Genomic DNA, 23272 nt, shown 5'->3' with positions numbered 1-23272 from the left:
TGGACTGGGACGCTGGCTAACTTAAATTTGATTACATAACATTTTAAAGCTTCAATTAAGACAGCAGTCTTCTGCCTTGTTAAAAAAAACCTGTGTCAAGGCTTAGTAAAATGTGTTGCCGTCATAAAACAACCACTTTCGACAAGTCAAAGAAAATAACTTTGACCCGGTTTGCTGAGAAAGTGGAGAAATATACAGATTTTTTTTAAAAAAAGCTGACTGAGAACATTATAACTCGCAGATTTCCACACCTATTGTGGAGATCATGTTTTTCTAATTTTACAATGGTTTACAGGTGTAAAAATTTCTTATATTATATACATTATTTATTAGTATATACACAGCTGCCTGATTATCGAATAAAGTATGAAGCTCTGATATGGCAGCATATAGCCCACACCAAAATCGTGTGCAGGTCATATGGCATTAGGCACTATATGACAGAACTACATTAAAGAATCTATCTTTGACATGCTGAGAATGAAATAATTCAGATAAATACGTCCCTAATAATGCATTTGTCTCTCCTGAAGAAGAACATAGTAAACCAGAAGTAGTAAAATCAAACATACTAGAGCCAAACCCTGACACAGGGCCTCCGACGAAGGAGGGGCCGGGGGGCCATGGCCCCCTCACTTTTGGCAGAACAATAAAGCTTTTTTTAAAAACCTTTGTTGTGATTGTTATATTTTCTCTTGGCCCCTCCACTTTCCAACTTGCGTCGGAGCCCATGTGACATCTGACATACCTAAATACAGACCGCACAAATGATAGGTTGCTTCATTTTGTCTCAACAGTATTTTATTTCACAGTTAACCTTAACACCCTATGTTTAAAGCTCAAATAAATAAAAGGGGTTTCGAGTCAACAGTATATTTTCGTTCGACAGTTTACAGCATAGATAAAAGTTAGTTCGCATTAATAAGCGTGTAGTCATTGCTTTCTGAAAATAATATCGTTTATTCTCGATTAGTCACCTAAAGGCCTTTTGGGATAACAACTTTTACAGGCAGCCGGGAGGTTGGGTGGGCTGTAACCCACACTTTTTCGCTGAAGTATGGCACCAAGCTTGTGGTATGAAAGATAATGGTGGCAAACTACGATTTATAGAAGTTTGGAGTCTCACTTAATTTGGGAATTTTCCTATGTGCACCCAATTTTTTAAACCGTTATACTGACTTTCGACCCTTCCTTAAGTTGCCTTCCTTAGCAAAAACAATCCCAGCGAAAGGGATGTACAAGAAAACACGAGAAAATAGAAGAACAAAGTATTATCAAGTTGCTTTATGTTTTGTGATACCTTCAATATTTAGAAATAATATTATTGCAATAAATAGTACATTATTGAATGCTGTAATAATTGATTGAAATTTTGTTTATCAGTCAAATAATTGATTCCGTCAGTTTTAATGCTGAATATCAACTTCAAAGAAATAATGGCAAATCTTTGCTCACATGTCTTAGTCAAAGGCTACTGTTTATCGCTCACTTTACGATAGATTTATGATAGACTTCAGTGAAGAGCCAAATGTACTCAAAGGGCAAGTATCGTTACGCTGACGACATAAAACACAGACCCAGCCCAGGCGAAAAAAGAGGAAGGACATGCGGCTGTTGTAAAGCTGTCTCACAATGCTTTTTATACATACTGGAAGGTACCCAACCCAGTAATTACGTCCAAACGTTGCAAGGTGATTCGTCAAACGATGAGGGAATGCACGTCTTGGCGCAGGGCCTGATGAAAATATTAAAAAGAATTATTCTTTTTCAGTCTTGGTCAGTGATACTCTGCCTTCTTCAAATGCGAGGCAGGATTTAGGAAAGTTCTCTTATGGCAAGCCCTGGATATCGGCTTAGCTTCTACCGAAAAAATAATCACAAAATGATAGATTGAAGTGGTCGAGTTCCATCTGTTGTTTGGGTCTCACAAACCATTTCACCCGCAGACAGTAAATAAGTTTTATATATACTGTGATGATACAGCCTTTTTCGTTGTCAACACTGTAAGTCGACTAATTACGATAAACTAATGCTTGGATGATAGTATACCAGTTAAATATTTTACTACGCGGCCTTGATATTCGAAGAATATGGGGCTGCAGAAAAGGGTTTCGGGGAGCTGCGGGGGCTTCAGCACGCATTCCCATGTTCCTGAAACTTTCAATGAAGTATTTTTACTCTAGCTCCTACCATATCAAACAATCCGCAGTAACCATCCTCCGTCCATAACACGCTCTGCTGTCCACGTAAAAATATGTGCTAAATTTATACATAGATATAACACGCGGGGAAATATCATACGGGGTCTGTTTTGTATTTGCTTGCATCGTTCTTGTCATAAGTCACCGATCTGCCAGCGTATACTTTTCGCATTCTCCACAAACGAAGCAAGCCTCGACCAATCTGAGGACTTTGCCATGCGTACACAATTGGATTTAAAAGGGAATTACACATCAGCCAGGTAGCAAAGTACCATTTAACAGCGTCGGTATAATAACCATCTTTAAACACGGTGGATAACAGTATCACTGATACACAATATGGAATGTTCATTACAAGGTAAAGGCACACGATCGCGAAGGTAAATCTAGATAGTCTTGCTTGTTTGCTGCGGATATCGTTCTCCGATTGATTCCCGTTATCCCGCGGCATAACACGCAGCTGCATTTTACGTATAAGTTTGAACATCTTAAAGTAGCTTACTGAAATCCAAAGTATTGCTAAGAGGATAAGAAACGTATAGATAGCTATACCCGCGATTGGCTTCACTTCGTACATGACAATGCAAAGGACAAACGGTATCACCCAGATTAATGACAGAGGGATGAAAAGCATTTTTCGTGTTATGTGCCCGCTCCAAAAAAAGACATGGAACAAAGCAAGGTACCTCTCTGTTGTTATGACAACCACGATGAATGATGACGTCATAGCCACTATAGCAGATACATACTTTACAGCACCCATAAGAGCGCATGAGAATTTTAACTTAGTTATGTAAAGAAGGTAGGCAGCAAAGATAGGTTGACTTAAAACAGCAGTGAGCAAATCCCAGCCAGCCAGAAAAATAATGGGTATGTTTGACAGAGCCCTCAATGCTTTAGTCTTCAACAACACGACGATTACAGAGAAATTGAGAAACGCTGTGGGAATCACTAAGATGCAGTTCATATAGGCATTAATGTGGTAATGGATTATATGGTTTTGAGACATATAATAATGATATCTGGTCCGCATGTTTGTGAAGAAAGATTCACAAAGAACATTCAGTGAAGAATCATTTGAACTCATTTCCAGATGATTAGCTGATTTCGATACCTGTTCTTCACTCTTTAAGGTGTAAAAATCGCCACTTGAATTTATCTAAAATAGAAAAAAACATATGTAGATGACATCAGGGCGTTGTAGGGACCTGTTGTAAAAAGTCAAATGTCACAATTGCCAAGCTCTGCAGTTGCTAAAATTGCGTTGGCAAATAACTTTCATAAAGTTATTGAGAATCAGTGGAATTTTTTTGCATCTTGTTCGACTTTTTTGTGGCACCCCAATGAATTGCCTACTCGTAAGATTGAATGTTTACCTAGATGATAAAATCACAAGAAACATTCAACTGTTTCTTCGAGCGCAAGGATCATTGGAATCCTCCCTAGCTACATCCGTCATCCCGACTACAGTTTGAAACCGTGCCCAGTGCCACTGAATGCGCACTATAAAATATGACCAGAAAAATTCCTACAACAAAGAGTGTGCAGTCGATCAATGCGAGCCTACTTCGATTTATTTAATACTAAAAGGGCACGAGCAAACTACCCTGGCTGTGTACTTTCTCAGTTACGTAGGCAACATAGAGAAAGCGTATTTGACTGTATTTTGTGCTACTTATAGGTCTGGGGTAAGATCAAATTTCTGCTGACGTAGTCCTTCTTTAAGTAAAAAATAGTCACAACGACCTAAAACAATATACAACTTAATAGCGGCTTTGCAACTCTGAGTCCACCAAGGCAATATTTTAAGGCAATATTATAAGGCAATATTAGTACCTCCAGAGTTTCATACACATGCCTAAACTCAGTGCATGCAACTTAGTTTGTGTTTGGGCCTTCTTGAATACATGCTTTTCTGGGAAGGTTAATATGAATGAAATGAATTAAAATAAGAGAAGATAGCATGCAAATTAGCTTGATGTAATGTATTCCTTACCTAAGAAAAGCGTTAAAGTCACATTCCTTGTCACTTTCCTGTTTGTATCCTATACAGCCAGTGAAGATTTGTCGAATTTCATTCACTATATCGTTTCTCTAAAAGTTAGAGGTTCTGTTTATCAATTTGATATTGCGAATTCCTTTTTATCCTCACTCATGCCTACTGGATTTCCTTGTTTTGCTATCTGATAACGCATTTCGTTCAATCTAAGCTCACAGATTTCTTACAGATCTTTCTTCATCGTTGCATGGTATATTCAGATATTGAAGATAATGACACAAATTTCCCAAAACAAGGGCAGATATGATTTCGGATAAACATTAGAAAATTTACCAAAGCAAAATCTACATGGTCGCTCTAATGATAAGTAGTTTCCAGTGGGAAGAGATAACGCAAACAAAAGGGGCATGCTATGGCATTCAAGTACACCCTATTTACATCCCTACAAAAAACAAGTATCTTAACGGGAGGCTTTCTTGGCCCCCTACGAATCTAAAAATTATAAACATGCAACCTATAGATTGAGCCTGGACTTAAATTGACTCATATGCAGGGACCCCAGAACGCATTTTGGGGTGAGGGGGCTCTAGACAAACAAGCAAACGTTTTTGTTAGTTTTCTCGCCGTTATCCTTCAAGCCACAATTAAGACCATATTTTACCAAAAAGGGAGGGGGCTACAGCTATTGTATCAAATATTTCGACAAGCTCAAAGATTGAGGTGGTGTCTTACCACTTTTCCACATCTCCCTCCCACAATTATGTGCTTTTACAAGATAGATCTGACAGACACCGAGCAGAGAACCAATCAAAAACAATTTAAGCGATATCCTGATATTTGTGGAAGAGATTTTTAAAACTAGATGGGTTCCTATTCAAGCATAACAAATACCTAAAAAACCGTTGCCACCACCCCCCCCCCCCCCCATAAAACGCCAATTACCAGGCAATTTACATCTTTCACTCCCACCCACTCTACTTGCAGCATTATATAAAATCCAAAGAAACGTTACGTCAGCTAACATATGCTGCCCACATTGCAGATCCATTGAAATTGCGATTTAAATGAACGATGGCAACAGAAACCAGCACGTTCTCATTCTTCGTACAAAACAGTTCTATTAATAGCTAAAATGTGGTTGGTGGTGGCTTTTGTTGCGCTAAACCTATTGAAAAACCCTAAGATTCAAAATCCACTTCATAATTTTCAACAGGAAATCTTAATGATCTATATTTCGATAAATTTCTTTATTTGATAAAACTATAATGCGTGACGTCATCGACCATAGAATCTCTCCATCGTGAAACGCAGCAAATAAAAGGCACTAACTGAAGTGGTATTTGCTTTATGAGTGTTATAAGAAGTAGCACGGGACCTGCTGAAATTTATATAATATTCGATAAGTAATAATATTTAGCGATATAAATAATCGCTAAACAATCATAACGTAGATATATCAGGAAAGATTGATGATGAAGGACGTTCTGTTTGAAATGATCTGCCCTTCCAGAAGTCAGAAATAGGGGATTTGCAAAGCGATTTTACGGAGACGAAAGTGCTATTGGAAATTTTCTATAAAAATTCGCTGGCAGTCTCATACTCCTCTCCTAAAGATGACAAGGAAACGGGCGTAAAAAAACGATTCAAGAAAACAATAATTCGCTGCTTGAAAATGCAAAAACCGAACTTAGCATACTCGTCAACACTTTTGATTTCGGCAACAGAACGTAAGGCTAGGCCAGCTTATAAACAGAACATCACAACTATTTAAATGAACCTGTTCTGTTTATAAACTGTCTCGAAAATAAGGATAACAACTTACAGATCTTCCTCCGCTCGCCTCTTCATCTGTCTGCTCCTTACGTCACACCCCAAGGAGATGCCGATACAGATAAATAGGTTTCTAGTAAACAAAAACACGAGCCCGGATACTATGAGTGAAGCCAGCACTGTATGTAGTTATGCGCCAACATGCCGAATACAAAGATGCATGAACCCCTGGCGTTTTTGCAAAATTGGCTTTATCGACTGAAGTAAAATTAATCACAAGAGGCTTAGTGAATGAAAGAATATAATCTTCAAGCTGGACAAGCAGAATACCGTAAATGATCCTACCTCATACCACCGTTGAAGTTGATTCACTTAGATAAGGGTGGCGTAGATTCCAAGGCAACGTATTCTGAGCACTGCTTAGGACTAGCAGAAGGCATCGATAGTGGAAACAAGATATGATTGAACAATACAAACACATTACGTCTAACGCTTCAATGAGCGTAATTCAAAAGGTGAACATAAAATGTTAACAGCAAAAAGGAAATGAAAACAATAACCCAAACAGTGGCTAGAAATTTCTTTTCGCTCAGGGCTTGTTGAAAAACAAGGAGTTTCCTATAATTAGATATCTATAACTTAAAGTGTTTGATAAAGACAGAATTTCACACAAAGTACCGTATCTTTATACCTTTAATATTTAAAAAAAAAGCTTTTGGACAATGTGAACTGATTTTATCCCATTTTATAATGAACTATTCTTTTTAAATGTTATGTTTTTAGTAAATCGATACAATAAGTTAAATAGCGGACCCTCTTAAAAAGCACCCTCGAGTGACTGTGGCCTTCCTCTGTAAATACTTGTATTATCATCTGTTTCACACGTATTCAAAGGTTTTAGTGTAATGTAAAAAACTTCGAGTAAATAGGAACGTTGTTTGGAAGACACGAAAGAGCGCTGGTTTGAAGTTATTAAAGCATTTTATATCCATAAGTCACCAACTATTGTAACTACTGGTAATTTTTACGTATTTGTAATTCACAAGCATACATATCGCATGCTATACATAAATAAATGTTACAAAATATAGACCACAAGATTTTGTAAATTAAAGTTAAGCCAAAATGAATTTACAAAAAGAACGATGCATCAACGTTTGTTTATCAATCAATAAAAAATTAATTAACGGTCGAAGGAATAAAAAATTATGTGGAAAATAAAAGAAAATTGAACAGACCATCGAAAAATGCAGTGAATAGCTTAAATAACTGGCATGACAGGATTAGAAATAGAAAACAACGATTTAACGATAAGAAGAGAAGCCTATATTCATGAAGTTTCCTTTTGACAAGAAAGAGTTCCAAGAATCTTACAAATGAATATTAATTTAGCCTCAAAAATAACAACTGCTGATCCTACAGGGGTGCAAGATCCTGGAACAGCCCAACAAAGAGGCTTAGCCGTACTCTAGCAATTTATCCCCCAAACATTTTAGTTATGATCTATATCGTAATGGGCTTTTGATTTCATAGTTATTATATTATAGGATATTTAATTGTTTGTGTTTAGTTGCAAAGGTAATTTCAGTAAATTAATTAAAGTATTTTTAGAATATGACGTTCCCTAGGAAAGCAGTTCAGACTCAAGAACTGCTTTCATTCAAACGAACTTTTTTATTATCATTAGAATTATAACGATAATTGGAAAAAATGAAATAAAATCACAATTTTTATCATAAAAATTAACGGACCTACATTACAGGGAATACGATTTATCAATGAAATCGCTACTAAAAACTATATCACCAATTACCTTTAAAACTGTTGCATACCTGATAGTACATCTTCGCAAGCCATTTCCGTACCTTTCTTTTTAGTGCATGTAGAACTGAAGCAAGTGATACACAGGCATTGCAAAAGGCCTAAATTAATGTTCTCCATCTGCTCTTGATCATATATCCCAAAAGTGATGCTTATTTACAGTTTAAGATGCGAAATATGATGAAAACATTCCATTTTGCAGGCATGTTAGAAGTAGAAACAGTTTGTGCTCACAATGCGACGATAAAATGTCCTTGATTGCACTGGATTGAATGAGAATTCCTCCTAATTGTTTTCAAGTAGCAATCTATAGTAAACATTGCAGCTTCAATACGAATTTAAATCAGCCGCCGTGGGTTCAAAGTACTCTCATAAAATCAATTCAGTTTCCTTCGCTTTACACTCATGTCATAAATTAGAAGGTCGTCCTTGCAAATAAAAAAAGCAAACTCCTTAAAGCGTCGATTAATGCTCTTTATTTACAGAGGGGAATTGACAATAGAAATTTTTATGTTCAGTTCGCAGCACTGGTTTAGTCTTTCTTTACAATTGACTGCTTAAAAATACAGGCCTAGTACTCCATTCGATCACCTTGTCAGGTATATAAATATAAAATCGAGATGAAAAGTAATTAATGATGCGTTTGAGGTACAGGGTAGCACGTATGGACAAACGAAACGTTTTAAAGTTGAATTGTTACAATAAGTTCAATTCGCGTTGCTGTTTATGTCCAAACCTAAATGAAAAGAGATTTTTCAGATCTGACGCTGATTTGCTGATTCAAAAGTTATAAATAAAGAAATAAAAGACACAAAAATTGGATAAATGAAATATTAAAAGTTGCGTTTGCCAAATGTGAAGATTGGAAAGCGGGTCTAACAAAAATGAATGAATTCTACAAAACAAGAGAGAATGAATCTTCAGGAGATTCACAGGGATATTAACCCTTCTACAATTATAAAAAGCACCAAAAATTGATTGAAAAAGATTAGTTTTCCAAGGGGCCATTTAAGCTGTCAAGGGACGTGAAAGACCTATTAATGTTAATCCAAGTCTTTACTTGTTTTGTGTATTCTATTTTTAGCACGATAATTTATTGTTGTGTTTGATGGTGACGATTGGAAAGCAGGTCTTACAAAAATGAATGAATTCTACAAAACAAGAGAGAATGAATCTTCAGGAAATTCACAGGGATATTAACCCTTCTACAATTACAAAGATCACCAAAAATTGATTGAAAAATATTAGTTTTCCAAGTGCCAATTTAAGCTGTCGAGGGACGTGAAAGACCTATTAGTGTTAATCCAAGTCTTTACTTGTTTTGTGTATTCTGTTTTTAGCATGATGCCCCCTTTCAGCTGCTGTAGAAATTCGCCATGGTGTCTCATATTTAAATACTATAGCCAAGTGATCAAAATTTACTTGCATTTTATCCGTTACATTCCTCAATACGAGATCTAACAAAATTATAATTGTCATAAAAATCGTGTTATAAAACTTACCATTCAAACTCCCATAGAGCCACCGCTAAAGTCTCTGTTTGGGCAAGCAAATGGTGCGATTAAAGTCCAGATATAGAAAACGAAGCAGAGCCAGGCAGAAACTATCTGAATCCAAACATTCAGCCAGCTTGGTTTAAAACTTAAGAGATCGCCACTCTCAGTTGGCCTAAAATTCAAAGTTACATGATAAACACTAGCAAGTCTGGCTTATTTTCATTGCTTCGTTTACTTAAAGCAAAACGAGAATAAATTTTATGTCTACTGTAATCCAAGTTCTTCCTAGATACAGCAGTGAACAAAAAATTTAATAAGCAAAGTTTATTTACTTTTCAACTTGATGTCAGACCTTAAGGGCTTAAAGTCATAAACATTTACAAATTTCAACAAATTTTCGCTGGATGAATTTTGTTAATGCATTTGAGTTGCAGGTTTCCCCACTGAGATACAAAAATGAGGGAACAGAGCAACAAGATTTTCTGAAACTAGACAGACTTTGATTTATCATATTTTAAAATAATTGTTATGAATTTAAAACTTAAATTTGGAGATGTTGTTTCGAAGACTTCTAACGGTGCCATATTTAACTAAACATTGTATCTATTTTGCACATATAAATCTCATCACAGCACACAGCATTGTCAAGGATTAAATACATAAAAAATAACTGCAAATTTAGGCAGTGATATACGAATAAAAAAAGTGTAAAGAATCAGAGGAGCCAAGCATGCATTTGAAGCCAGCAATATACAAAATTCAGTAATCTTGCATTTTTGATACTTTTTCTAACGTGATGATCAAAAAAGAATTGACTAGCCCATTGGAAGCTTTTTCTGAGCGTCATCAGTCTGCGCAGTGGCAGAAATTGGCGGAAGAAAGGTTTAGGGTAGGCTACACCACAAGCATTAACAAGATAATTGGGTGAGAAAAGATGCAGATTAACAAAGGGGTCCTTACCCGCTACACCACAAGCATTAACAAGATAATTGGGTGAGAAAAGATGCAGATTAACAAAGGGGTCCTTACCCGCTACACCACAAGCATTAACAAGATAATTGGGTGAGAAAAGATGCAGATTAACAAAGGGGTCCTTACTTGAACCAGTTCGTCAATGTCATCATGATATACAAAACACCAAGGAAGTAGACAAAGTGGAACAAGCTGTAGCTATACTTTACGCCACTTTCTTCATCATCGACAACCTTCTGGACAGGTTTCTGATCTTCTTCATGCCCAATTCCTAAAGCATGAAAATGAAGATTCATAAATCGGAGTTGGATTAAAACAATACTCTGCCTGCTCTCTACCAGTATCAAATTTATTGTATAACAAGTGGACAATTCACTAACTACGTTTGGCACTTCGAAGATTAAAGAAAGAGTAATCCAGATAGACCTACAGAAAAGGAACATTGAAAGCAATCAGCATTTTTTGTCATTTACTCGACTAGTTATACCACGTCAAGCCCCAAGCATTTGCATACCTGCCGAGCTCTCATCAGGACTACTGGCTCCTTTTGCACTAAAAATAGAAACGAAGATTAAAGAAAACGAAAAAAATGACAGATAATTCTATACATTGATTTTTGAAAGAAAACTTGAATTAAAACAATCATTTTGGTTTACCAGAATGTACGACAACCTGCAAAATAATGAGCCCTACCTTGCATACATAATTGTGATAACAGCGATAATTATGCCAACGGACGTCATCGCATTGTTTGCTTTGTGTACAGTTGAGAGTCCTTGTCCACATAGCAACGTGGAACCATCGTTTTCTACAATAAAAAGACCCGAGGCTAAAAGAGGCTAATAAATGATGCACAGCAAATTGATTCGCAAAAGATTTCACTTTTTTGGCTCATATATAAGAATATAAACAGTCAGATAAAAAGAATCAATATAGCAAATGAAAGGACAGCTTTATGATACCTTTCTTGAGCGGTTCCCTTGAAACTGCAGAAAATGTCAAGTACACAGCAAACATGGAAACAAGTGATGCTTGAAGCAATCCTGATCTTGGACATTCTAAAACATAACAAAACAGGTAAAATTGTACCCTACGAAAAAAAATATTCTCGACATCCAGGACACAGGAGCACTTGTGTATTAAAATACATTTCATGAAAGTAGAAATGAATGGGTAAGCTAGCTGCTTAATTCGATATTACACATTGGTGAGTAGCACAGGAAACGTTTACAGGAACTTTTGCACCCGGCATGCTATGAGACAGCCGAATTTTTGAAAGCACGAGGAGAAATGGGCTGTATTTTGTATTTTTAAGCCGTAAGATATAAGGGCTGTTTCGAAAATATATTTGCAAAGCATGCCTGCTGTGCATAAGCATTTATGTTGCCACACAGAACAAATTCTGCAGGACCAAAATACGTTCAGCTGTCACTGAAGCTCTAAGTGATACAACGCATTGGGGGAAAAGGGGGCTTTTGGAAAAGCTAATGAAACGTTAACTTAATTGATGATCACTATGTGAAATGCCTAAACTTTGCTGCCTGTATCAAATACACAGGGAACACATTCACAAGACACTACACACATGATTAATTCTACCCTAGGCACTAGAACCTCATACGATACACAACTGAAAGAGGTAAGAAGCAGAAATCGGGAGGGGAGGGGAGTAGAGAGGTTTCATCTTTTCTCTCTTCCTTATTGTCTGTTATATTTTCTCTATTTGTTTCTTTGGAGTCGAGGCTCTTACACCCAAAGCAGATTGTTGCTAACAGTCTAGCTAGCCTGTTATTTCTAGATTCGAACTTGGTTGCAAATAACAAATAAAGGATGTTATAGGCAGAATTTGAACGTTCCTTCATTTCACTTATACACGAGAACAATTTTAGATCGATACGTAACCAAGTAGACAAGATAGGTTTTTATAAAATTTAAAACGGAAGTAACACTTACTTTCCTGCACTTTTGGAAGAATTGATAACACGGATATAACAACGGAAAGCACCAGAGTCAGGCTGATGAAGGCTTTGTTTAAATTGCACGACGAACTCTAGAACATGCAAAAACAGGAATAATAGCTGCATACTACAGAATGTAAAAACACGCATTTCTCATTTTTAAACTATCCATGAATACGATAACCCAAGACGAGAATGCCACTTTGTCCATTGGGCACCTCAATCTTATATTCATAGAGAAGGATTGTACTTTGTCCTATGAATAAAAACCTGTAATTCTCAGAAAACTTTAAGCGCTCAATCCAACATCTTATTGTGACAAGACTTGTTCTACAGTACCAAGGCTGCACCTACATGGGTTCGGAAGATTTTAACGACTGTATGACCAAGGATGCGTTTTGTCGTAGTGGACGAAATTGCTGAGAAAAAAGTCAGACACAATTCACAAGAACACCCGGACACTGTTTGCCAAAAACCAAATTAAGAACATGTCCAGTCTCAAATGGAAATTTAGAAAAAATAACAATGTGCTTTGTAAATTTTCTCTTATGTATAATATATTTCCAATACCACTAAATAACAATTTTGCGTGAAATTTTTCGTAGCACGGTTGTTAGCTGCTAATATTTTCTCTGTTTTGTTTAACATGACACATGAGAACATCATTATAAACACTCGAGCTTCAAATTACCAAAAACAGAACATTGTTCTTGTTTTTATAAAAATAGTGACGGAAAAAAGCCGGTAGATGACGTGTATGCTACTAGAGCATAGCAAGGTTTGTTTGTAAGATATAAAAAAAATGTGATTTAATTTTTATGTGATTTAAAAATTTTATTTGCTCTGCAGAATTATGGGTATAGTTTTCATCATATTTGCGGAATTATGGGTCACATTTTTCAGACATTTGCGGAATTATGGGCCCAAAATTTCAACCGAAATGACACGTACCCGTCCAAAATTAGACTTAGTTTACCCCCTGAGGTGACGAGTCACTGATCTCCAAAAATAGGACGAGGTCATCAAGTGGTTAAGCACGAGAGATGTCTGTGGATACCGAGTCGCTACTCACTGCTATAGTGCGCGTTACTGCAATGGAAATGGAAATGAACAGAAATGGAAAGGAGAAGCCAGACATCAAGTGGTGTTTCGAGGTAAAACTCACTAGCCATGATATTGTCTTATTAAAGTTCAAGAGTAGATTAAAAATTTTTCATGGTGTAAATGAAAGATGTGAAGAATTGCAAATTTATAAATTTACATTAAAACTGCTGAATATGAAATCCGTCCCCAACTCAAAGGACAGTGCAAGAGATGTGGAAAGATGTTTTCACCAAATTGATAAATTCTCAGCGATGACTGGTTGGTAAGAAATGAAAATTTCAGATCATTTTTAAACTAAAGAAAATAAAGAAAATTTCGGAAATGCGGGCTGGAGGTCTTGATATGCCTCTACAGTTAGACTTCGACAGAAAATTTCCAAAAACCGAAAGGGAAAGGCTGAAAAAGCAGTGTCATTGCTGTTTTGATTATTTTACACATGCTGACTCATATTATCCTAAAGTTTCGTCTGAAGTCCAATTTAATGAGTTACCCATGGCACCCAGAATCAAGCCAGTCTCGTTATCAGCAGAGAGCAGTGAAAAATGAAGAAGTGGCGTGGAGAGTTTGGACAGTGCGTTCCACAAAAAACAGCTCGCAACTTATCAACAAAAAATAATCCTGGTACCCTCCCCGTGAATTTCTATGAGAATCCTGGTGTGCCCCCGAAATTGCTCGATATGAACTCTTTTGAATCCAATGAACAACTGAAAAACGTTACAGCAGCTGCAGATGAGAGCATTCTTTATAGGCAAAATTATTTTGTATGCATCAAAAGTCGACGTTTACAAACTTTTCAACTGCGAAAAAGCGTTAAAATTGTAGATGGAGCCACAAGATGGAGTCAGATGACAAAGTCAACATATAAGGTAAAACAAGATAGCTGCCAAAACATATTGATTTTTTGTGTTTATTCTGATTTTCTGCGAAAGTTTGTTTCATTCTCTCTGGTTTTTTTAGATACATCTGAACGTAATGATTTGAAGATGCCAAACGAAGTTTCACAAGTTTTGGTAAATGAAGCTTGACGAATTTTGTTTGACAAGTATTTTTGCAGGAAACATTACGACCCTCAGCATTCTCAAATCTCCCACAATTTGTTACAGTTCTGTAGGTCGTCACATTATGCCCAATTGTCGAATCTTACTAGGAACATCCTTTTGAGTCCTTTTGACAAAACTTTGACACAATTGTGCAGCGATAAACCTATGATTTATGAAGCTGGTTGAGAGTCCTCACCTCGGTAAACATGACATACATAACAATGATCCCACCCAGTGTTGCGGCATAGAAAATCAGCATGAATATAAACAACGCTACGAGAATAAAATAAATCAATCTAAAATGTCATTTAACTTTAGAACTGAATCAATATTTTGCAAAAGTAAGGAGAACGTTTAAAACAGGTTTAAAAAAATGAAGCACTCGCAAAAAATCATGAATAAGAAGAGAAAATGCTAGATTTGCTTTTTATAGCAAAAAGAAATTACATTGCGACCAGACAACACTACTGTGAATCAGTAGTCAAAAATTGGAAAGCAGAAAAACAATTTCGAAAATACAACTTTGTATAGCTTGATGATCAATATGTTGTTCTCAGTAGAAAAGAAACAATTCTTTGGCATCAACAAACAATGAAAAAGTTGCATAAACATATAGGTTTAAAAAACACGTCCAATTTTCTTTAAAAAAGAATAAGAGATGAAAAACACCCCAAAATTGAACAAAAATGAATATAACCAACCTGTATACCAAAAGCTATTCTCTTCAGCCTTTTTTGTCCTAAAACACAAATTGATAAAATTTTATTATTGCAGGACCAGGTGCCTGGTAACTTCGTGTAGCATAAACAAACGAACAAAAAGCAAAAAGGCAAAGGTATCTCGTTTGTTTGACAAGATTAAAAAGTCTTGCAAAGGCGAAAGGGATTAGCAATAACGCAACACACTAGCACATAGATCAATGATATTTCGCCTCTGCCCATACACGGCATCTTAAGAGCTACTAAATTAATGGAAATCTTCTCAAGATATGTAGCTCTGAGGAAGCCTTGAAAAAGATAAATATCAGCATACAATTAGTGCTATATCTATGAACAGTAGTAAATGTGCCTATCTATCTTCTGGATAATACCATTAAAGTTGTAAAAATTATGGGTTTGGCATTTAATTTCTTATATTTTCAATGGTTTTTCTCACAGTTGCTGACCATGAAAACCGTAAATAATTAGTTTGGATTGAAGATTTCACTTTTCAATAATCACACTTAATGAAAAATTTTCATTGTCAATTCCATGAAACTACAATTACAGACCGATCTAATACATATGTAGCTTGTAACTGGCTAGCCCATGTTACAGCATAAGACTAAAACAATTGTATTATAAAAAGGCAAACAAAGAAAGAAAGAAAAAAACTGTAAATATATCAACTTAGAACCATCCTTTTCTGTACATCAAAAGCATGCACAGCCCTGCCTGTACAGCATCAAGCACTTTGTGACAACCCATAAACAGTAATTTTCATGATTTAATATTCTGATGACATTTTGACAAGAAATATTTGAGGTTTTTTGAAAATATATGTTATAGATTGACCAGAAGAACTAAAAATATTTACCAGCTCTCATTCCAACTGTGTGCAAAATCAACCAAGTAAATAATTTGAAATAATATAAAGAGCAAGCCACCAATCATTCCAATGTACATCCACACTAGAAAGGTGAAGAGAATGTAAAGTATAAAACAAAAATAAAATTTGCCAATTTATATAGCTAAATACTGCCATACTTTCTTGGCATAAGATGACTAAAAACCCAATTATTCCTTTACTAGAATCCAACAAATATATCCAAATATCAGGGAAGGAGGCAACATAGGGGATAGGGCAGGCCTTTTCATGAAGAAATTTTCACACAGGCATTGAACTGCCCACGTGGATGAGCTTATGAGGGTAATCATCTGTCCAAAAACATTTGTTAAAGGAGTAGCCCTCTAGAGCCTAAGGGGGTACTAGGGTATTAATTGTCAACAAATGCCTAACTTTTGATTTTTTTTATAAGTTATAATGATATATAAATGAAAAATGAAGCAATAATGTTTTGTTTTCATTAGAATTGTGATCTTTTATTCAGGAATGCCAAAACTTATATATTAGCTAATTTTGCTACAAGGAGGTAGACCTCATTGAATTTTCCATAATTGCTTTTGTGAGTGAACCATTTTTGCAAGAGCAGTCAAAAGCCCATGCCAATAATTTGGCCAGAGAGTTTGGGGAAACTTGCTGTCCTGTTTTTTTAAAAAAGCATGTAAAATATCAGTTGAGATGGCCCTTAAAGTAGGCTACTTCATTGTATTCTATAATTGAAATGGGCATATTAAAATGATTCTTAAAGATTATGTTGACCAATCACTTTTCAAATGATTCTTGCATTCTGTTCTAAAAAGATTTAGAAGCATGCTAAAGAAAGCTTACCAACTTCCTTGAAGACATTAATTTTGGTTGAAACTCAAATAAACTGAAACTCTTATATAATTATTGCCTTACTAACAACTGTGGGATGCAACACACCTTCATTAAACTTTTCATGCTTGATGAAGAATGCAGCCACAATAAGACCAATTAATGCAAGAAATTTGAAACACCAGAATCTAGAAGGATAACAAAACTATGAGTGAAGGGAGGAAATATGAGTGTTGGTTGTGAATGTTTGGCCTATAAATATTTTGATATATACTATTGCTTGATAAATATTACCAATTAATAGGGCAAATCAACTATGAGAAAATAAAATATCATTAATAATTATCGAAAAGGAAAATTCAAAAATGGAAGATGCATGGTTTTGCAGAACATGAATCGATTGTACAATATTTGACTGCAATAAGCATTCGGAAGGTAACTGGGAATCCAATAATCTTAATAGGAGCATTTCTATTCACTTTTGCAAATTTTTAATCTGCTCTCTTTATCCCACAATGATAATTATCCACATAATGTCCCTTGTGTAGGAAAACAAACTGCCTAAAGAGAAGATCTTTTTCTTAAAATCGATACTAGGCAACAATCATACTCAATGGTTAAATGGTACAAGGATTATCCCCACTCTGACCTATGGTCAGCTAACACTTAAGCCATGATTCGTAGAAATAAAAATTAAAATAGGAAACATGGCAGTTGGCTGTGAAAAACGAGAAAAAACAAAATACATCCTCATGTGACAATATGCTGGTGCCACTATACAGGATATACAGAGCTACCCAAAAAATTTTGGTTACGGGGCTATAGAACATTTATTGTCTGTCATTCATCAACCAAGAATCCTATTCCAAATTATACTTATTCTACTTAGTGCAAGGAGTTACAAAAATATATCTATGAAGCATATATAAAATTGTGCAGCTCAAACCATCAAATATTATTGAGAAAGTTAATAGTGTTAAGAATAATTGTGTACCCATTTTGGAGACTTGCTCTACAATCTTTAGAATCTTTCACACCAAACATGATAATCATCAATATCACAAACATGGCAGCATATCCAAATGATACTCTATACACTGCGCCATAGCCAAACATATGTTCACAATCATTTCCAGCACCAATTTTGTCACAGGCACTGGAGTAAAAAGGCACCTAGAAGCAGAACAGAGTCACTTGCTGGAATAGAAATTAAAAGATACCTGTACCACATTGAAATTACAGAAATATACAATTATATACATTCTAGATAAAGTCAAAGAGCAGCTGACAAGCTGCTTGCTAGATCAATTGGATCACGCAATCAAAGTTTTGAAAATCTGCTTAATAGGCAAACAAAGCTACAGCCTTTATAAGAAACCATCAGTTTCTCTTTTTAAAGTTTAATTTAATCTTCTTCACAAATATTGAAAAACAGCAAATTTTGGAAAGGTTCTGCTTTATGAATTATAACTTCTCCACAAAAAACAGGTTCAAAAAACCAAATATTTTTCAAAAGTTGCTAAGTGCTTTGAACTCATTTATGCCAATCAATAACATACTTAAATTATGGATTGCCAAAGATTTAAAGGGCATGTGTTGTGATCTGTTTCTTTTCCTACCTTCTCTTTTAGTGTATCAGCAACACTTGGAGAAAGTAGAATTCCAGAAGCTATGATTCCCAGTATGAGAAAGAACGAGTACATAAGTCTTGTCATTAGAGAACTTGGTGCTGATGGACAACAGGCACAGCAAAGGTTGCACGCTGCCCCACAGCAGCAACAAGCAGCCTTGAATTAAATGAAAAAGATCATAAAAAAGTAAAAAGAGATATCAATTGTAAAATAAATCTTATTTAAGTAAGCCAAAGATCCTAATAAAATGCTAGCATCTACAATCAATACAATTTTGCTTTTAAACAATCCTAATATCTTATGTCTAACTGATGTTCTTCTGTTTGATTTCGACCAGTTTACCTTGTATATATATATATGTATATATTGTTGGCTATTGTTTTTATGTCGATTTAAAATAAACTTACAACAATTACAACATGTTCTACTGAGGTTTTCTAAAAGTCATGCTTTTTTAAGCATCAGATACCAACAGGAGGCCTAATAGGGTATCTATCTATATGATAACTCTGGCTGCCAAAAAGAGGCCTCCCAATATAGCATAATAATTCTCTCCCCATGATACACCACAGTACAGGCCTAGCCGTTTGAGGCGAGCGATAGCTCGCGCCTCCACGTTCCCCTCGCAACCTGAGGCGAGCTATGAATTGCTCTCCTAAACAGAACATGAGGGAAGAATGGCTCCCCTAAAATTTCCTATTCAGAGAATTATGAAAACGTACAAGGGTTAATTCGTTTATTTTTGTAACAGCGATTTATCCTATCATTGCATTTTTTGCAATAAACTTTTTGCTTGTTGGGCGGTTTTTGTTATGATAGGCATAAACTTCGATCTATTTGGAAAAGGATAGTTAACTGAAAGGAAAGTTTGTAGTGATTAAAAACTTTCAATCTTAAGAAAACAGGAATATTTTTGGAAGGAAAGTCAAAGAAATTGGTAGGAATTGTAGATTGGGGATATAATAAGACAGTAGGTCCCTTCCAGCAATAGAAGTAAAACTATCCCTCAAAGAAAACAGGGTACTCTGTCTTGCAGATCAAAAATGACAACCAAAACATGGAATTCCACTATCCAGCTGAAAAACCCAGATTGGGTGAAAAACTATAACGGCAACATGTTTCGCATTATTGGCAAAGCATGATCATCGTTCCATCTAGCAGTTTGTGAATCTATCTACTATATAAACATGACTAACCGCTTTTGTGTAGACATAAGTGAGTTCGCTTTCACCTTAGGACTCCGGTGGTAACATTTTCAATAGGAAAGCGGCACTGATTGGACAACCTCAACAGTCATGTGCTCGCGCTTTCTGATTAGCCTATTTCGATCCAAAACTGGGTATCTAGCATAGAGTTTTCCATCTATGTTCTGATGTTTTATTCTCTGAAAAGTGCTAGACGTATAACTTAAGTTTGTTTCAAAATTTGTTTTTCAAAGCCATTTACAAATTCTGTGCAACAAAAAGATTGTTTTGCAAGAGAATTGTTGTTTTTGTGTTGTGCCAGCTTTACATAACACGGAAAGAGTCTGTTTTATGTAACTTCTTCAAGTAAAGGGGGTGCCTGAGTCACCGTTAAAGCAAATACACATTGAAAGAAGTAAAACAGCATACTCCTGACTGAGGCTATTGAAAGCAACCGACAGATACTAAAGGAGCTTATTAAGTCATCTGTCGATTGTCTTCAAAGTACATTCTATATGTTTCTGATAATGAGGGGAGTAATTCACAGCTCACCTATAAAAATACAAACAGCCAGGCCTGCAGTACCTTATAAATTTCAGCAAAGAAAAGTAAAGGTGTCACAAAAGAGCTCTCTACACTCCTGAATGGAGCAAGGGTGACATTTAAGGCTATACAATTTAAGTCCACAACAATAAGCAATATGTGACAATAAGCAAAGATTTGGAGCAAGTTGTGTGCAAAATATCAGATTTTACTCAATTATTTTCACGTACCAGAGATTACTCAATGTTGTATCGTTTTCATTTGAAAACGGAAAAAGCATGCCCGTTTTTTTGACTAACACAAAATGAAAATCAGTTGGAAAACGGCAGGTTGTGATAAAGGCATGACATGTTCAAGGGTTACACTTGAAAACAGAATAACAAGGCTTTGGATTCAAATAGAGGGAAATCTGTAATATAACTGTTCTGGTTCAAGAGTTTGCACTGAAATGTTTGTGTCGTTTTCAAAATTGTTTTAAAGTCCCTTTTGACGAAACATGATTCAAATTAGGGGCCAAAATATAAACATTTCTAAAGGGTTTCCTGAAGACTGCCACTGTGGTTGACGGCAAGAGGGATTGCCAAGAAACTACGTCTAAAACATCAATTTAGACATAGTAAAGATCCCAATGCCAACAGAAATATTTATTGTTGCGTAAGAGAACTCAAGAAATGACTTTTTATGGCTTCATATATGTTATTTAAACCTTTGTAGAAAACACCAATAGCACTCAATCACACGTCTATAACAGCCTGGGGGTGCAAAATGCCACACTTCTGCTACTTTATTCCCAGGAAGGCTTGCAATAACGTATGCCTGCTGCCTTTCAGTAGAAAGGCTAACAGGAAGTTGGAAAAGGTATTGGTAGTGTGACATTCAGAATCCAAGATCAAAGAACAGAAGAAATCAAGATCTATGAAACTACTTTTTAGAATTTTATATTCTACAAGCAATGCAGAGCAGGAGGGCTGGGGAATTTAGCCTCCTCCCTCCCACTTACAAAATATACAAAATATTAAGAAATGAACTACCAGTGAAGTTTCTTTTTATTCAGCTTTAGCCCCCACATTTTTAGACCCCCATTTTTCTTAATGGTCTGCAGTGTCTCTTTTAGGTGGAGGAAAGAGCAAGTTAACATGTTTTAAATCTTGGTTCAACTTCCAAATTTGAACAAAGTGTCTCTGGCAACAAGTTACATGTTGATTCTCCTAACAAATCTTCTTTTAAGCCCTCAAAATAAAGAAATAAGAAATCACAAGAAGCTTCACTTGCAATTAGCATTTCAACTTAATCTAATTACCAGCAAGTTGCTGCAATGTTGTCAAAATTATATGGATGTCACAATGATAATCAATACAATTTTATAATCAAAAAGTTTTTGTACTGCAATGCAAATTCGTGCCATTTTCAAAATTTATAATCCTTAAGCAGTTTTACTTCTTTTTTATAATCTAAATCTGTGTATTGTGTAACCTTTCTCTGGTTGCAATACTATTAAATTGCAATTAAATCCATTTACTACAGAATAAATTTGAGTTTGACAGATAGATTCAGATGCATCTTTTCTTTTTACGCACAGTGGGAGCTGAAGGAGCAAAAAGACCATTATGGCATAGCATTTGTTCTCACAATAGCTTGGAAGTCTTAACACAATAGTTCTCACAATAGCTAGAAAACTTGGAACGCATGCCTGAAGTATTTTTATCTTCTTATAAAATTTTAGGTATTACACAAAATTTTGCGTATTACATTATCTTTTATACAGCTCAAAGTAAAAGTTTAGACTTCGGCAGAAATTTTATGAAGGGTAAGAATATTAAATTTTCATTATATTCACTTTTATTTATTTTGAAGAGGATGTAGAGAAATTTTATTGTTTAGGCCTTGTTTTGACGCAACTCGTCGAGAGAGACTACTCATACATGCACAATGTGAGTTTTACAGTCTTAGTAAGCAGAGTATAAATGCGTAAAATAAAATGAAAGAAGATACTTACTTGGGCAGCACAAATACTTAACATACAGCCCATCTTCAGGCAAAAGTTTATCGACTTTATCTACCTATAAGTTGTTATTAGGGCTGGTCTTTCATTACAGCGCCAACGCAACGTCCTTAGGAACAGATCACTTTCCGCGTACTTTCGAACCAGATGACTCACCTTTATCCCAATTTTGAAATTGTGACAAAGAGCACAAGGGGTGTCCTATAATTCTCAAAATATATCTGCTTGATAATTTCTCTAAACTGTTATTTTCGTATTCAAGACAATTTTTTCCATTAAAAACCAAAATAAATTCACGAAGCAATGCCTGAAAAGCATTGGGTTAGATTTACTAGGGTGTGGGGGTGCACAACCCCCAATATTTTCGTGTTTTCGGTGAATTTTGCTTCCATTCGGTGAAAATCATCTGTTGGTAGTCAGTAGAAACAAAATGATGCAAAGATTTACTTATTTATCGTAATTATTTTAAGAACTGAATACTGAGATAGAGCAATACCCATATTTTTCATGCTTCATAATCAGAACAATCCTTGCTGCTAAAACCCGTCCTTGGGAAAGCATCACATCAAAATTAGCATGTAAGCAGGGATTTTTTTCCGCGTTTTTTTAGTTCTTCAATTGCAGAACTAACTGAATGAAACAGTCAAGAAAAGTTCAAAGAGTATGGCATCTAGGACTTCCAGAACATCACAAATTATATTGTCAACATGAATTTAAAGAGTCTTTACCTTAATTGGCATCACTGATTTTGCTCACCTGGGTTAAACATATAGTTTTTATTCCAAAAGGGAATGTCGTTATATTGTTATTTTTTTGTACTTGTTGTTACGAGTGATGTCTGAAAAGGGGAGGACAATAAAAACATTCAGAAGCAGTAAAGTTGAACAAAAGTATACTGGGATGTAGGGGTATGTGCCACCCACCAGTTTTTCAGCTGAGTGGTAAAATTTTCAGTTGATAAAGAAGGATTAAAAGAATTATTCACATATCTGTCATTAAGCACTCTATGGCGTTATTGGGAGAACTGTACTGCCTTTCTCTGATTTTCATGCTTAAATCTGAATATCACGCAACTCAGATCTTGATCAGTTGATATTCCATTTCATGACTGGTATTGTTTACTCTGAATAAAA

The 23272-nt window shown here is 35.6% G+C and overlaps 1 protein-coding gene and 1 long non-coding RNA gene across 2 annotated transcripts; one reads left to right on the top strand and one right to left on the bottom strand.

The window, feature by feature from the left end:
* Positions 1-1256: 1256 nt before the first annotated feature.
* Positions 1257-23176, bottom strand: LOC135687048 (putative serine incorporator). The gene is made up of 16 exons (XM_065203492.2): positions 22134-23176; positions 18399-18566; positions 17774-17952; positions 16888-16967; positions 15937-16030; positions 15063-15100; positions 14558-14634; positions 12213-12309; positions 11222-11317; positions 10953-11067; positions 10774-10811; positions 10386-10530; positions 9294-9459; positions 6023-8527; positions 4198-4295; positions 1257-3360 (listed from the first exon to the last, which is right to left on the bottom strand). The coding sequence occupies exons 1-13, from the start codon at positions 22164-22166 to the stop codon at positions 9297-9299; spliced, it is 1323 nt and encodes a 440-aa protein (XP_065059564.1). The 5' UTR covers positions 22167-23176; the 3' UTR covers positions 1257-3360; positions 4198-4295; positions 6023-8527; positions 9294-9296.
* LOC148957835 (uncharacterized) lies at positions 12305-18534 on the top strand. The gene is made up of 3 exons (XR_016144994.1): positions 12305-13371; positions 14279-14331; positions 18411-18534. It is a non-coding gene; the product is annotated as an uncharacterized LOC148957835 (long non-coding RNA).
* Positions 23177-23272: the final 96 nt, after the last annotated feature.

This window comes from Rhopilema esculentum, chromosome 20 (assembly GCF_057945365.1).
Source record: "Rhopilema esculentum isolate cy_ngs chromosome 20, ASM5794536v1, whole genome shotgun sequence".
NCBI classification, from domain to species: domain Eukaryota; kingdom Metazoa; phylum Cnidaria; class Scyphozoa; order Rhizostomeae; family Rhizostomatidae; genus Rhopilema; species Rhopilema esculentum.
Note: the sequence above shows the minus strand (reverse complement) of the source record. Positions and strands in the feature narration are given on the sequence as shown.